Here is a 17857-nt window from a genome sequence, read left to right as displayed (position 1 = left end):
GCTTATTTAGGGCTGGGGCAGGGGGATGGCCCTCAGTGGAAAATCACATGCTCAGCACGCACACGGCTCTGGGTTAGGTCCCTGTCCATCAAAACCGTACAACATGAAATTTGGGGACACTTCTGTACCCATGCTGGGCCTGGCTGGCTACCTCCTGAGGTCTTCCCGTGTTGTACCCAAGTTCTCCAAGTTAGCCTTACCATAGGCTGTCCGGGGGTGGTTCCCTGTTGACGTGCCTTCTGAGGGCCCCACGGCCTCCCCAGCCGGGCTGGTGAGGGGCACAGCACTGTCATCGCTGGCTTTGGCACCAGGGAGCTCCTTAAAGGGAGACTCCACCTCCTGGGCTTTACTGAGGCTTTCGTCAGAAGTGCGCGATAAGGCCCTCTCCTTTTCTAATTTGCCTAGAGAAAATAAGGAAGTAAGTACAGATTTTGGAAATGCATTCTTTTTCTTTTAAAAATAAATATTAAAAATATTAATAGTAAATATTAAAATGTGAACATATCTCTTTACACTTTGGTATTTACCTCGGAAACAAAATTATATATATATAGTTTTGTTTTGTTTTGTTTTTCAAGACAGGGCTTCTCTGTGTAGCCCTGGCTGTCCTGGAACTCACTTTGTAGACCAGGCTGGCCTCAAACTCAGTGATCCGCCTGCCTCTGCTGCCCGAGTGCTGGGATTAAAGGTGTGCGCCACCACCGCCCGGCTCAAATTAAGTAAATGATGGGTACTTACGCCTGACTTACTACTACATCCAAAACCAACAAAAGACAGTTAAATTTGATTGCTCAGGCTTCTCCCAGGGCTGACATTCTATAAATCTATACCCTTTTAGACAGACTAGCCTTAGAGTTACTGAAATGTTTATTATTATTATTGTCTTTAAATATATTAATCTAATACATTTGTTCTTTTTTCCTGGTCAATAAATTATTGGTCTCAGATTTCTTTTATCAAATCAGATTCTATAAAACAAGTAAGCCTTTTTTTCCTCAAAAGGAACAAGGAGATCCCATTTACTCGAAACAAGAAGCTGGGGTCATACCCTCTGGAACTGTTTACAGACAGTTGTGAGCTGCCTTGTGGGTGCTGGGAACCAAACCTTTGTCTTCTGCAACAACGCCAGTACTCTAAGCCTCTGAGCTCTCTCTCCAGCTCCTTCATTATATATTATATTATATTATATTATATTATATTATATTATATTATACTATACTATACTATATTATATTATGTATATGCAGTGTCTGCAGAGGCCAGAGGCACTGGATTCCCCTGGAATGGGAGTTATGGCACTTGTGAGCTGCTCAAGGTGGGTGCTGGGCCTCAAATACAAACTGAACCGGGGTCCTCTGGAAGAGCAGACATGCTCTCAACTGCTGAGCCATCTCTCCAGCCCCATAAAATTTCTTAGTCTTAAAATTCACACACAGTAGGCTGCCTTTGCGTGTGTGTATGATTCTGAGTTTACAAAGAGGCACCACGACAATGGGGATGTAAGAAGTCCCCACAGCCCCATCTACTCCTCTGCTCAGCCCTACTTGAGACAACCACTGGTCTTATCTTCCGCCCTCCAGTTTTGCATTTTTCAGAAAGTCTTTTAGATAAAATCACAAGATGAGTAACTATTTGAGAAGGCTTCTTTTACTCAGCACACTGCCCTCACCACTCGTCCACGCTGGAAACACGAGTGGCCATCAGTTCCCTGTCGCTGCTGAGCACTACTACAGTGTGGAGCCACACTTCATTTATCCTGTCAATCATCTGTGGGGGGAGGGTTTCCGTTCTGAGTGACAGCAATAAAGGTGCTATAAACACCCATGGGCAGCTTTGTGGGAGTCTAGGTTTTTATTTCTCTGGGGAAATACCTAGGAGTGGTTTAAAAAATGTTTATGGCCCGTGATATGTAATCTAAGAACTGCCGAGATGTTCCTTGCGCCACTCTGTATTGCTAGCACTGGGGACATCTGGAAGGTTCTAGCTGTTTATTGTCATTTTTGTCATTGGTGGTGGGTTGTTTTTTTTAATTCTTCTCCCAGTTAGCATGGCCATTTAAATGGTATGAAGTGATTTCTCATGCTCACTGTATTTTGTATTCCTTGATTGTCAGTGTCAGGGAAGCTTGCATGGGTCATTTGCCACTTACATATCTACTCTGGTGAAATGTGTTCAAACATTTTGCTCTATCTGGGAGAGAGCTCAGAGATTAAGAGTGAATACCGCTCTTCCAGAGGACCCAAGTTTGGTTCCCAACACCTACTTGGGTTGCTCACAAACAGCCTCTGACTTTAGTTACAGGGGTATCTGACACCTTTGGCCTTTATGAGCCTCTGCACTCACATGGACAAACTCTCACACAGAGATATACATGTATACATGATTAAAAATAATAAAAATATATTGCTCATGTTTTAGTTGATTTTTTTTGTTTTTTGTTTTGTTTTTGTTCGAGACAAGCTTTCTCAGTGTAGTCTTGGCTGTCCTGGAACTCACTCTGTAGACCAGGCTGGCCTTGAACTCACAGAAATCCATCTGCCTCCACCACTGCTTGGCAAAAATACCGTCTCTCTTAACAGAAATCACTGAAATAACTGAATGTCCACATATCAAAACAAAAGCTGAGTCTTACTATAAACATTATGCCTAATTTTTTTTTTTTTTTTTTGGTTTTTCGAGACAGGGTTTCTCTGTGTAGCTTTGCGCTTTTCCTGGAACTCACTTGGTAGCCCAGGCTGGCCTCGAACTCACAGAGATCCGCCTGGCTCTGCCTCCCAAGTGCTGGGATTAAAGGCGTGCGCCACCACCGCCCGGCTGCCTAATTTTAAAGTTAACTCAAAATGTACCACAAATCTAAATTAAAATAATAAAGACTTTGCGGAGTAAGAGCTTTTGTGATCTTGGTTAAGCAAAGAACTTTGTCTGTGACACCAAACATGATCCATAGAAGAAATTTACAAATGGTACAACATGAAAATTGAAAACTCTTGCTCTCTGAAAACACCATTAACAGAAACTTTGTGTCATGAAATATATTAAGAAATTTTTAAGAAATCAACTAAAATGCCAGGTGGTAGTAGCACGTGCCTTCAATCTCAGCACTCAGGAGGCAGAAGCAGGTGGATTTCTGTGAGTTCAAGGCCAACCTGGTCAACAGAGCAAGTTCCAGGATAGCCAGGGCTGCAAAGAGAAACCCTATCTCAAAAACAAACAAATAAACAAACAAAAAAAGACTTATGTTTTCTCCACTGAACCACCAGTTTTGAAATATATTAGCCATATTTGTGAGGTCTATTTCTGGCGTCTGTGTGCTCTGCTAACTGACCCGTCTGCCTCTTTACAGCACCACACTGCCTTGTATTGTAATATTAGATCTTATTATATAATATTACATTATAGTATTATAACAAGTCTTGAGGGCAGGAAGTCTCAATCTTCCAACTTCAACACTGTCTTGGCTATTTTAGTTTCTTTAGCTTCCTGTAGAGACTTATGAAGAGCTTAAGTGTAGAGCTATAAAATATTATGCTGGGATATTGATTACATTTATGTTATATATACATAAATCAATTTGCAAAGAACCAATCCTGTGGCTGCCAGGAGTCTTCCAGTTGGAAAGTGTTTGTCTTCATTTATCTTCCTGCTCTTTTGAACACAGATTTTCAGACTGAGATGTGCCCACACTGAAGTATAATTACAAGGCCCATTTCTGCAGCCAGCTTATTTCACTTGCACTCATTGGCATTTTAATTTAGTTGCTCTTGCCACAACATGCTATCTTTTATGGTAGCTGTTTGCACTTCCCCAAAGACAGATGTTTTCTACCAAGCTGGCAGGACCTGGCTGCATCGGTTCACTTGAGAGTTATGCTTGGGAACAAATAATGATGCTCATGTGGGTCACAAACTATCAAGAAACAAGTGGAGAGCCAGAGGCCAGAGTCTACATCCCAGCGTGGTTCTGGGAACCTCCTGTCACCTCTAACTCCTTCAGCCTTAAGGAGACTTGTCTGTTTACACAGGAAGCCCCAGGAATCGAGAGCAGGTTTGTAATTTGGAGGAATAAAGCCCTGCTTACCTGCTATTTTCCTCCTCATCCACGGACACACGAAGAGCCACACGAAGAAGGCAAACAGCAGAGCAACGCCCAGGGAGATGAGTGCTATGGCCCATATGGGGAGCGACAGACCCAGCACTGGAAAGGAAGTCAACAGCAGAGTTGGGACTGGTAAAGCTGCCCACAGGGACTTACCCTCTACTCCTCCACGATCAGACAAGCCACCCAGATTCTGTACTGAACTAAAATCTCAAGGGCATGAAACCAAACCGAACACGTGGTACACCTCGGGGCAGACAGCAGGACTGTGTTTATGACAGGTTATGGTCTTGAGAATCTGTGCTTGTTAGGAATTAACTATTAAAACGCTACCACGTTGGCAGGGGCAGCACAGGAAATCTGTATAACCCTATTTACTGTATGTGCTGCGTCAGTCCCTAAGCTGACCGGGCAAACCTGGCGCTTGCAGTCTTCTGTCCTAACAGACGACCCCTCTCCATGGTGGTAAGTGGTGGCCCTGTGGACGACGCGGGCTTGTGCCGCCTCTCTGGTTCTTTGCTCACTTGTCGGCATTCAATGGATGTTGTTACACTCTGGTCACATGCATGCACCTCTTTAAAAGTCAGCTCAGAAAGAAATAAAATTCTGGGTGTGGTAGCGCACGCCTATAATCCCACAACCGGGGTAGCAAAGGCTGGAGGATCGGTGTGTTAAGTCTCATGAAACAAAACCCCAAACCAAAAAAAGGAAAGACCTCACAGAAGTAAAAGCTTGTTTAAAGGACATCCCCCTTCAAATGTAACGCTTCCTCAAAAATGTCAATTTAAGAAATTATAACACAGCACACCTTCCCAGTGACCTCCAGCAATGCAGTGAGCAGCCATAAGGGCAGGGACTTCAGTAATAGCATTCTTGCTTAGCACTTTTGTCCGGGTAGCTCCCTGGAACTGTATCTGTTTTCTGTCCCTGGGGACAACAGGTACCTTCCAGAAATATCTACAGGTATAGAACGGAAACATCCATGTTCACACATGAACACCTATGCATATACAGACGGGAATGAATGTCTTACCTCAGCTCTAATTTTTAAGTCATGAATGTGCATATATGTGAGTCTGGGTGCCTGTAAAGGCCAGTGATATTGGATCCTCCTGGAGCTGGAGTTACAGGGTTGTCCTGGCTAATTTTATGTCAGCTTGACACAAGCTAGAGTCATCTGAAAGGAGGGAACCTCAGTTGAGAAAATGCCTCCGTAAGATCTAGCTGTAGGGCATTTTCTTAATTAGTGATGGATGAGGGAGGGCCCAGCCCATTGTGGGTGGTGCTGTCTCTGGGCTGGTCGTCCTGGGTTCTATAAGGAAGCAGGCTAACCCGGGTGGTGATGACACACATCTTTAATCCCAGCACTCGGGAGGCAGAGCCAGGTGGATCTCTGTGAGTTCGAGGTCAGCCTGGTCTACAGAGCAAGATCTAGGACAGGCACTAAAACTCCATAGAGAAACCTTGTCTCAAAAAAACCCCAAAATAAATAAATAAATAGATAAACAAATAAATAAAATAAAATAAAAAAAAAGAAAGTAGGCTGAGCAAGTCATGATGAGTAAGCCAGTAAGCAGCACCCCTCCATGGCCTCTGCATCAGCTCCTGCCTCCAGGTCCCTGCCCTGCTTTGAGTTCCTGTCTTGACTTCCTCCAATGAAGAACAATATAGTGGAAATGTAAGCCAAATAAACCCTTTCCTCCACAATTTGCTTTTTGGCCATAGTGTTTTATCGCAGCAGTAGAAATTCTAACTAAGACAGGGAGGTTGTGAGAGACCTGACATGGGTGCTGGGAACTGAACTCAAGTCCTCTGGAAGAACCACGGGTCTTAACCTCTGAGCCATCTCTCCACCTCCCTCCCCAGCCCTATTTCTAATAGTAAGAATCTTTAGACCAGCCAACGCACGCCTCGTTATGGAGATGTGAACTAGCTATAGCACACAGTCATGAACAGGAGGCAGCCATACGTGGTTAGAACAAGTTCTGGAGAGAGGAGACCCAGTGTTTTCCACCACGCTGGCTGAACTGTTCCCTTCCTTATGCTCAGAAAGACACAGTAGCAATGTTCACCTGGTCACAAGCTTCCAAGAAAATGTGTGAGCCAGAAATAGTAGTGGGAAGCCAGAGGCCTGGGCATGTGTTCCAGCAGGGTTTCATTTCATATGTATATATTATATATGAACACATACAATATATAGTGTAATTATATAATAATATATAGCATATATAAGTTACTGGCTTTAAATATGTACGTTTAAATATATTTAATATAACAATATAATATATATATAAAGTAACTTAAAAATATATAGTTAAGAATGCCAGTTGTGTAAATTGGAAGCACTTTTAATTTTGAAAGATAAGTTTTACTGATGTTGCCCTAACTGTTTTGTACAGACAAATCAGCTCGAAGTTACTCAAAGTATTATTATGCGGTTTTATAACTGTAAGAGCAACATACACAGGAGGTCAGCATGAATGTTCACAAATATTAAAAACAAAGCGCAGACCTGCCTGGCTTGCTTATGGTTAGCAGGTGGCCGCTGGGGTTTAGACATTTAGATGGATCCACTCCCACAGTCCAGGGACGGCAGGGAGCCATGGACTCCAAACCTCCTCCGGCTATGCTGTGCTAACCAGCAGCCCAGCCCAGGTCCTCCTTAGCTCTGCCCATGGACTTGATCCCAGAGCAGCTCAATAAACCATGCAAGGTAACCCTATCACTGGGCTATTGTGTGCACATGAGACCCTGTCTCAAGAAAAAGAAAAAACAAAAAAACGAGGACCACGCTCAAACCAACGTCCACACACAGCAAAATATTTCTTCTAAATACGATACTTGGGGCTGCTTCATATACAACACAGTTTCTGAGAAAATACTTTGCATTGGATTGTCTTCCCGGTGAGACTCTCAAAGTGTTTCAGATAATTACAACTTCGGGGGCAACCAGGCACCACGGCTGTTTCCCACTGTGGATGGACAAAGTAGGGCACAGCTTGAATGGCTTGTGCTCACTCAGCCAAAAGCGGCTGCCAGGAACCAGCAATGTGAGCCTGCAACTTGTTTTCAGCTCACACCACTAAATGGCTTTTCATCTCATGCTCCTCTCATTTTCGAAACAGCAAAGATATGATCAACAGTGATTTGGTGCTAACCTCAAACATTTTGGTTCTAATCCAAACCCCCCCCAAAGAAGAAGAAATGATAGAACTTTTAATAATTTCATTGTCATTATTTTGTATTGCATCTCATTTTTTTTGCATATGGTAATCAGGAACAGAATCTACAAAATAAATTAAACATATTAAAACTAGTAAGGCTTTAGCCGGAAACAATCTACTTCTATCTGTGCCTGCTTACTCGTCTACAACCTTCCTTGTCACTGACTCGTGCAGGTTCCACATTTGGTTTTAATTTTGTACATGATACATGCTTTTAAAAATAATATTAGCCGGGCGGTGGTGGCGCACGCCTTTAATCCCAGCACTCGGGAGGCAGAGCCAGGTGGATCTCTGTGAGTTCGAGGCTAGCCTGGGCTACCAAGTGAGTTCCAGGAGAGGCGCAAAGCTACACAGAGAAACCCTGTCTCGAAAAACCAAAAAAAAAAAAAAAAAAAAAAAAAAAAAAAAAAAAAAATAATATTATCATGACCACAGTGAACCGTAGGATGTACAAATATGAAATGTTCTCATCACCCCTTCCACTGAGCACACTTTCCTGGAGAAGGAGGGGCAGATTATTTGGTGTGTATCTCTCCGGGCATTTTCTAGGTATGTGCAGAGTGTTACTAAAGTTGGAAGAGGGGGTTAAGGGAGAGGATAAAGGAAGGAACAGCTAACACTAAGGGCCAGTGGAGGGGGCATATGGAAACCTACTACAGTAGAAGCTTCTTTAAACACATACACATGTGAAAGAAATCTAAATGGAGTCACCAAATAATGGGGGAGACTAAGCCTCACCTAGACATCGCTCACCACCAAGGAAAACCTCCAGTGCCAAGGATGGGTTAGATCTAATTCAGCTGTTGGCCAAAGGGGCCTCATAGAAGCGCCCCAAAACGCAGGCTATTGACAAGGCTATTGGTTACACAAACCAATGGTCAGGTCAGGCCCTATCGCTGAAGACAACACCTACATATCTCACAGAACACAAAGAAGTTGAGCTGGTGCCAAACTAGAACCTTTACCCCCTACTAACTGTGTTCATGGTACTGGGAAGGACTCAGCACACTACCAGAGGAGAAATGGAAACAGCAACCCGGCTACAAAACTTGTGGTCTACGACGGTGACCTAGCTGTATGACACCCTGGTGCAGCAGTGGTACAAACGTTGTGGGGTAACCAACCACTCTCTGATTGGATCTAAAGCTTCGTGACATAGAACCCAGGCCTGACACTGTTCAGCTGGCCAAGAACCTGAGACCAGATGGGCCATGGTCCCAGGAGAAACCCGATACCATATCTTGCTAAAGGAACAGAGCAATAAAATGACTTTAAATGACATCAGTGCCTCTCTCAGCCATCATTAGAGAAGCTTCCTCCTACAGCAGATGGGAAATAATACAGAGACCCACAACTGAACAATGTGCAGAGAGTGAGAGACCGTGGAACACTCAGTCCTAAATGGGATGTCTCCATCAGACGTCTCACCTCGGGGCTCAGGGAACTCTCTGGAAGAGGAGCTGTTAAGACTACAAGAGCCAGAGGGGATGGATGACACCAAGGAAACAGTGTCTTCCAGACACGATAGGACAGCCACACCTATAAACTCGCAGAGACAGGGACAGCATGCACGGGGCCTGCACAGGTTCAAGCCAGATGGGGTTCCAGCCCTGAGCAGGGGGAGGGGACACAAGCTCCCACCCTAACTGAGAATCTATCTGCAAGTGACAACGGCTGGCAAAGGAAAACTTAGTATTCTCCAATGCGGTCTCCCCGGTATACAAACCACACTTACGGGAGGCTCCACGGCCAGCAGGAGATGCCCAACTCAAAATGAACTCCATGGTATTTTTGTAGTCTTTTGGATCTCATTGCTTGGTTTGGGCAGTTTTTTTGTCTTACTGGTTTTTTGCTTATATATTATGATTTCCTATTTTATGTATATGTGTGATTGTGTGTGTGTGTGTGTGTGTGTGTGTGTGTGTGTGTGTGTGTGTGTTTCTTGTGCCTTTTTGTTTGTTTTGTTTTATTCTGGTTTGTTGTTTGTTCATTCGTTTGCCGGTTTGTTCTCGAGAGAGAGAGAGAGAGGAAGAAGGCCTGGGGTTGGATGGGCGGGGAAGTGGGGAAGGTTTGGGAGGACAGGAGGGAAGGGAAACTGTGGTCAGAATCCATTGTTTGCAAACATTTTCAATTTAGAAAAAAAACTAGTTCACTCTCACTGGGAGTGGAGATCGCATCTTTAATTTCAGCACTCAGGAGGCAGAGGTGGGTGGATCTCTCTCTGTGCATTAGAGGCCAACCTGGTCTACACAGTGAGTTCCAGGCCAGCCAGGGCTACACTTAAGAACCTGTCTCAAAAAAAAAAAAAAAAAAAAAAAAAAAAAGATGTTCATTTAACAGACCCGGAATTATGCTACATGTTCTAGTCTGTGCTCCCTCATGTCATTTAACCATGTCTGTGGACACCATCCCACAGTAACACACATGTGCACACACAGGCTTACCTGCTCTCTGTCATCCTCCCTCAAAGGGTAAACGACGCTATTGGGTTTTGTTTTAGACCAACATTTTAAAGCATTAGCAGAAGCATGTACTTGAAAAGGATGCTGGGAAACTCAGGAAAATGAGTCATGCTTTTGAAATAAATATGGCACTTCTTAAATTTGCTCTATAGTTAGAATTTTAAAAATATAGAGCAGCTTTCTCAGACCAGACTGCATCTGTAAATATTTTTTTTTGGGGGGGGGGCTGGTGGATAAAAGCAAATTTAAAGAACTTCGTTTTGAATCTAGCCCTTGATGGGAACTGGAGACGGTCTCACCTCAGGGCTAGCTGCCTGCCACAGCAGCGTCTGCTTCTCCACAGTCTGGATACTGCAGTCAGCCACAGGACCCAGAGATCCCGGAAGAGGACGCTGCCTCCCTACAAAGACTGTGGAGGTCTGACAGTTTCTAGTGAGCCGACTTCCTTGGGCTTGGACAAGAAGCAGCCAGAGCTGGAAGAGATGGAGGGAAAAGGGGAGGAGAGAAGGCAGAGAAGGAAAAGAGAGGCAGAGGGAGAAGACAGAGGATGCGGAGGAGAATAAAACAAAGATGGAGATGAGGAAAAGGACGCTGAGGAGGAGGGAGAGGAGGAGGCTGCTGTGATAGCCATGCCTCAAGAACAGGTTCTCTCTAGAAAAGCCAGAAACCAGGCTGGGTTGTGTCTGATAGAAACAAGTGAGCAGGGCCAGAGCAGGGGTGGGGTGTAAAGGTACTGTCTGTACCACCCGAGTCCCACATTGGAACCCACATTAAATACCAACAATAAAGAAACACAGGATGCAGGGACAAGCACCTGAAATCCTACAGTGCTGTAGCAGAGAGGTGGGCGTGGAGACAGGACAGCCACCAGAAGCTCCCGGCCAGCTAGCCTGCAGGAGCTAGGCAACAGCAGAAACAAGAGAGGCCCTGGAAGGTGACTCCTGAAAACTGTCCTCTGACCTCCACGTGTGTGCTGTGCCATGTGTGTCCCTGCACACACACACACACACACACACACACACACACACACACACACACACTTCACAAATGGAGTGAAGCTTGCTAGTCGGAACTTTTTAAGAGCACTCATCACGTGCGAACCATAATAAAGAAGTATTGTTCATGGCAAAAGCGGTTGTTAATCAGGTGTGGTTCACATCTGTGGTCCCAGCTACTCAGGAGCATCATTTAATCTCAGAAATTCTGGAACAGTCCGGGCAACACAGAAAGATCCTGTCTCAAAAAAGAAAAAACAAAAAAGTACCTAGTGTTACGGACCCTGAACTGTCTCGTGGGGCCCCTGTGGAATCAAAGATGGTTCGAGCACTAGGCCCAGATTGACCAGACAATCTGCGTTTTTGCTGTTACCACATGGGATGCTGATGCAGCTACCCTGTGGTCCTCCCTCTGACTTAGGAGTTAGATGTCACTGTACTACATTCTCTTTCCGCCTTCTAGTCTTGCTTTAGTTTTTCCAGACGTCAGGAGACAACTGTGACTTTATCATCAAGCTTTCAGTTGATTTACATTTGCCTGCCTTCTTAGCACTGCGTCTTGGTCTTTGATCTATCTTTTAAGTACGTATTTATTGCGTATTTGCTAAGAGAACCATCTTGCTGGTAGAGTGGATTATTCTGGGGAAATGAAGCTATATGGTGATGAGACGTTGAGGGAGATGTGATACTTCACCGGTTTGTTGTAAGGAATAGATCATATAAATCCATGGAGCTGATCTTTAGATGGATCTATCAGAACCAATTGGAAGATCGGAAATAGACCCTCAGTATTATTTAATGTGAGCAGCAAAGCTAAGGAGCAGAATTTACACCAGGCCCTTAGTCTAGGACCCCAGTGTCTCAGTCATGACATTTTACTGATATGTAAGACAGCTCAAGCAACCTGGTACATATGGACTATAACACATTCTTCCTCTAAATTCTCTTAAAAATAATCTCCCAATATTTTTTGTAGCCTATCTCTATAATTCCTATATACATAGTGTTCAGAGCCACCTCTCAAATTAGGAATATTAAAAATCTACACAAGGATGCTGCAGGTTATTATTCATTCAACAGTCCCAGTGCCAGAGTTGGTATCTGGATGGGCAACTGTTCAAGCAAGAATATATTTGGATACCCAAGTGCTGGTATTAAAGGCCAGGTGTAGTGGCGCACGCTTTTAATACCAGCACTTGGGAGGCAGAGGCAGATGGATCTCTGTGAGTTTGAGGCCAGCCTAGTCTACATAGTAAGTTCCAGGACAGCCAGGGCTATATAGAGAGACCTCACCTCAAAAATAAATAAATAAATAAATAAATAAATAAATAAATAAATAAATAAAACAAAACAAAAAAACTAAAACCAAATAAAACATCCATAGATAAGGAAGGAGAATCGCAGTCTAGTTCTTAAAAGGACACACAGTGGAGGCAGGACACGTCCCACAGTGCCCGGCACATGATAAACTCAGTATGTGTCAGGGGCTGTTTTATTACCAACAGTCATTATTGGCCTTTTTTTTTTTTTTAGCTGCAAGGTGTATGAAAATATTCTCACTTCAGGTTTCTGTAGGACTCAAACAGAAGAGTGGTCATGATTCCGAAAGACCAGCACACACAGAGTCATTTTTCTTTTCTTTTCTGGTGAGGTATTGTATTGCCAGGCTCTCCTGAAACTGGTAACTCAGGCCACCTTTTGTGGTGTTGGGACAACAGGTATGTGCCATCATGCTCCCCACCCCACCCCAAAATCAGAATAGGAAAAAAAGAGTAATTCTGAAAAGAAAATCACTGGGTCCAGGCCTAACAGTTTGATAATGCCCTGGGAATTTCTGTACTCGTGGCTGGAGACCACTTTTGACCCATCTTCCCATCCTTGACACCTGGACCACATGTGTGATGCACTCTCCTCCTGGCCCTGCATGGCCATCAGAACATGTTCTAAGATGCAGAGTTTTAGTCAGCTGCTAGAGCAACATATCTGGGTAATGGCAGAATGGGATTTTACTGTTTAACTCGAAAGCCTGTTGGTTTTGTATTTCATGTATCTTCTTGGTTTTTGAAACAAGGAAATACACTTACTATTTTTTTTAACTACTCCACAATGACTTTGAACAATGCTTTTTAGTATTAGCCAACTCCCATGCTAGCTACAAACAAGTGAATGACATTAAATTATAACACACTCCTTATTTAAGATTCCATGGAAGGGGGGGGCGGTCTTACCTGGTGCTCCTGTGTACATGATGGAAAAGACATTTATTGCTATAGTAGCAGCATAAAACAGAGGAAGTGCCTGGAGACCATTTGGAACAGGGTCCTCCTGTATGACAATGAGTAAAGTGGGATGTCAGGACCGAGAACATCTGGTAGCAACCCAAACAAAAAGACAGAGTCCTGATTGCAGGAAAGTGCTACAGTGTGGTGCTGATGTGAGCTGCTGCCTCGGCTGAGGCCATCTCTTCTACACAGATGCAGGTTCAGCCGGCCACATCTGTGGCCTGCACACATTAGAGAATGCTGGAGTCACATGAGCTGACACCAGACTTAGAAACAGAAAACGGGTAGGGGAGGTCCATGCCCAAGGTCCCAAGCCCAGAGTTCGCCTTTAACTTCTTCCAAACCTCTCCTGCATTCTCCTCTGACTAAAATCATCTCCGCACCTTAAAGTCTACTTTCAACAACTGTTCGTGGACTCTCTACCCTCGGAAGATTCTAGTAGTCAAGTGACAGCCATCATAGCATTGATGGCAGATTTTAAATGACTCTACGGCTAGGTACATTTTAGCTATATTAAAATATATAAAGCAGGGTTGAAGAGATGGGCCAGTGGTTAAGAGTACTGGCTGTTCTTCCAGAGGACGTGGGTTTGAGTCCCAGCCCCGACATGGCAGCTCGTAACTGTCTCTACTCCAGTTCTAGGGAATCCAATGCCCTGTGTGGACATCAGGCACACATGTCCTACGTAGACATACTTGCAGGCAAAACACCACATACATTAAATTAAAAAAGAAAAAATATATTTATTTCAGGGACAGCAAGGTGGTTCAGAAGGTAACACATTTGCTCTTTGATAATGATGATCTGAGTTCACTCTCTGCATCTCATGTGACTCCTGAAAGCTGTCCTCTGGCCTCCACATGCATGATGTGGCATGTGTGCCCCATACACAATAATAATACGTCAATTATACAAAGCAAACATTTTCCCATGTGCTACGATTTTCAAATTTTATTTTAATAAGACACAGTACTTAACCTTCAGCTACTAAAAGTCACAAAGAATTGTGGGCTCTTTGTGTCACGGAAGGTTTATTTGTAATTCTGGGCATTGGCTATGACATTCTCTTAGTATACCCACAAGAATGGAACTGCATGTATTTGAGATGAATTTACATCTGAGAAGCTATTAGAATGCCATTTTTAAAAGATTTCTTCATTTTTACTTTAGTGTATGGGTGGATGTTCAGCCTGCATGTATTTATGTGCATCACAGGCATGCAGTGCCCACAGAGGCCAGAAGGGGGCGTTGGAACCCTGAACCTGGAGTTGCAGAAGGTTGTGGACTGTCATGTGGATGCTGGGACCTGAACCCGGATCTTCTGCAAGAACGGCCAGTGCTCTTACCTGCTGAGCCATCTCTCCAGCCCCTAAAAATGCTATTTTAAGCAGACTTATACAAGATTTTTGGAGGAATAACATAGGCTAGAAACACATCAAAGCAGTACTAGTGTATAGCTGCTACTTAAATATTGCAACAAGTGATTGAGCTCCAAAGTATACCGTGGTACACTTACGTGGATGTGCCATCTGTTACACCCAAAGGACACTGAAATGTAAAATAAAGAATGTAGAAAGGTTCCTCCTGTGTGTGAGCTCTACCGGGACCGGGGGAGGATGTGTGAGAGGGGCAAACACAGAAACACAAGCCTGGGTGACAGACATACAAAGCTAGCATGCCACCTGAGGTGTGCCCCAGGAAGAGCCCTGACTGGACTGAAAAGGAGAGGCCGGACGCTCCTTTGGGAGTGAGGGCTCCCAAAGCATGTTTCCTCGGGCACCGCGGCTGTTGGAGGACTCCCACCCAACAACTCCTGAGGTGGACAGTCACAAGAGAAAGGTCTGCTTGAGACCTTTCTCCTCCTGTCCCCATTTCTCTTCCTCTTCCTCCTTCCTGTCCATCCGTTTGTCATCTGTCACTCATCCAAAAATCCAGCATATTCTCCCCCCGACCCCCGCCCCGCCCTCAGATTTTGGTCTTCTTAAAAAACGGTCCAGAGTGTCCATGCAAGTGAATAGGAAGGTTGACTAGGAATGGGGGGTTTCCAACACCGCAGTGAACAAGGTAAGGCTGTCGTGATAATAACCAGCTCAGGTTGGAGGGTTTTTTGTTGTTGTTTTGTTGTTTTGTTTTTTCCTTTTTTTTTTTATTAAGAGATTTTCTATTCATTTTACATACCAACCACAGATTCCTCCATCCTCCCTCCTCCCACCCCCCAGCCTTCCCACCTAGCCCCCCCCCCATTCCCACCTCCTCCAAGGCAAGGTCTCTCATCCAATCGATGAGAGAGGAGGGATTCTATGAGCAAGAGATATCGAGACCATGACTGGAAAGAGTACAGAGACAACTAGCCAAACTACCGGAAACACATGAACTGTGAACCAATAGCTGAGGAGCCCTCATGGAACTGGACCAGGCCCTCTCGATAACGGAGATAGTTGTTTGGCTTGAACTGTTTGGGGGGCCCCCAGGCAGTGGGACCGGGACCTGTCCCTGGTGCATGAGTCGGCTTTTTGGAGCCTGGTGCCTATGGTGGGACACTTTGTACAGCCTTGGTGCAGGGAGGAGGGGCTTGGACCTGCCTCAACGGAGTGTACCAGGTTGGAGGTTTTTTTTTAAATGAGCACTCTGCATTGAAATTGAGTGTTGGGTCGATCTGGAGGGGGCCAGGGTGAGGGGAGGCAGAGCTGGCTTGGGTAGGGTGCAGTGGGGTTGGTGGGTGGGTGCTGGCTAGGGTACAGAGGGCTGGGGTGAGCTGAGGTGAGGTTGTTTGGGGTGGGGTGGTAGTCTAGGGTTGGATAGGGCAGTGGTGGCTGGGGTGGGGTGCACTTGAGTGGCGGTTGGGGTACTGAGTAGTATTGAGTGGGGTGGGGTGGGTTGGGGTGGGGTGGGGTGATGGTGTGTCTCGTGAGCAGGGAAGTGGTGACCTCAGAGTTCTTTTGTTGCATTATCTGTGGGAATCCTAAAAGGCCCAGGAAGAGATGATCATTAAAAAAAAAAAAAATCTTTTAAGAAAGAATTGATTTGAATCTTACCTCTCTTCAGAAATGGGCATTTTCCTGTTCTTTTCTTTCCCTACCTTTAGAAACACACTGTTCAGGGCCAAGAGATCTCTTTCTGGTTTCTTCAAATGAATCCTTTTAATAGTATGAATTACAGAGAGAATGGGGGAGAGGGAAGAGAAAGAGGAGAAGGGAGGGAGGGAGGGAGGGAGAGAAGGAGTGAGGGAGAGAGAACCAGGAGAGACTTGCCTCTCACTCACCTGGGATTCTAACGGTCTCCAGTGAAATCAGAGTCTGGCTCCCTAAGAGATGTGCAGTGGCATTATTTACTCCTAACAGATTGGTAACAAGTATCTCTAAGGGTGGTAAGCACACAGGAGGCACTGGAATTCAAAGTGACTAAGACACTCATGTTTCTACCCCACAGATCATACAGTCACAGGGCAAGCAGACGGGACCCAAGAGGTAACACGGCTCACACTACCAAGTGCCCTAATGACAGCAGAGTGTCCCGGAGCGGGAGAGAGGAAGTTTCCAACTCTGGGATAGGAGAGGTGCCCTGGGAAATGTCATCAGGAAGCTCAGAGGAGTGTTCTGGTTGAGGATGGTGTCTAGGCAGAGAACCAGGATGGGTGAAGGCCAGGAGCCAAGATGTAAACTAACCTTAATGTGGCCGGTCCTAGCCCAGAGGAAGAATGCTGAGACACAGTGATGACCAAGTCTATGCTTATTCAAGAGAATGACTCCTTCAATGGCTGACAGTCAATACTAAGAAAACAGAGTTCTGTTTTCAAGCAACACACGGAGGAAGGAAGGTATGTCCTTAGTGTACTGACTGAGCACAAGCAGCTCTTCTGTCTGATCCCTGTGGAAGGCATGCCAAGGCTTCCAGGAGATGCTTTGAAACCCAACCTAACTTACCTACACACACACACACACACACACACACACACACACACACACACACACACACACACGGCAGATTGACGGTGAGGCACAGGAAGAGAGTAATGGTAACAGAGTTACAGAACAATTGTGACTATATATGTGTATGGTTATGTGAATATCTTTTCTCTCTCAAAATATCTTATCTGCCACACTTCCCCTTCTTCCTCTAGTGACCAAGTGAGATGATACAGTCCCTGTGTGATGAGATGGAGTGAGGCAAAGGAGGCATCATCGGGCTTCCTCATAAAAGTTTCTTCAACACCAGTATTACCGTAATGGGGATGGCTAACAGGAGATCAACGGTGGGTCCTAGGTACAACATGGAGGTGCTGGACAAAGGTCACATCCTGTGCTGGGTGGCATCGGATGGGATGAGATTTTACTACATCACTCATGTGGCATGCAATGTAAAACTTACACATTTTTTATTTGTGGAATTTTCCATTTAATATTTTCAGACCACATCTGGCCATGTTTCTAACCGAAAACAGCAAAAAGCAGAACTGTGACTAGGGAGGACAAACGTGTAACACGACTACTGAACATAGGCTTTAAGGGCTGCTGAGATGGCTTGGTGGGTATAAGTGTTTGTGTGCACGCCTGACAACCAGAGTTCAAATCCCGGGAAGAACATAAAAGTAGAGAGGATTGAGTCCACAATGTTGTTCTTTAACTTCCACACATGCTGTGCACATGTGCCCCCAAATCTCACACACACACACACACACACACACACACACACACACACACACACACACATATAATTATTATGTATAGACATAATGATAATAAATAAGGTTAAAAGTGGTAGGCTTTATAGCTTATCAAGTATTTCAACAAGTCAACCAA

The 17857-nt window shown here is 44.8% G+C and overlaps 1 protein-coding gene across 2 annotated transcripts in view; it reads right to left on the bottom strand.

Annotated features, from left to right (window-relative positions):
- Slc20a2 (solute carrier family 20 member 2) overlaps window positions 1-17857 on the bottom strand; it is a 104537-nt gene that overhangs the window by 11072 nt on the left and 75608 nt on the right. For both annotated transcript variants that reach the window (XM_052751814.1, XM_052751815.1), the window contains exons 5-7: window positions 13005-13101; window positions 4078-4194; window positions 201-401 (exon numbers count right to left, since the gene is read on the bottom strand). In XM_052751814.1, coding sequence (XP_052607774.1) covers window positions 201-401; window positions 4078-4194; window positions 13005-13101 — 415 coding nt within the window. The remainder of the gene's footprint in view (window positions 1-200; window positions 402-4077; window positions 4195-13004; window positions 13102-17857) is intronic.

The sequence above is a fragment of the Peromyscus californicus genome, unplaced genomic scaffold (assembly GCF_007827085.1).
Source record: "Peromyscus californicus insignis strain IS unplaced genomic scaffold, ASM782708v3 Scaffold_23__1_contigs__length_62951481, whole genome shotgun sequence".
Taxonomy (NCBI): domain Eukaryota; kingdom Metazoa; phylum Chordata; class Mammalia; order Rodentia; family Cricetidae; genus Peromyscus; species Peromyscus californicus.
Note: the sequence above shows the minus strand (reverse complement) of the source record. Positions and strands in the feature narration are given on the sequence as shown.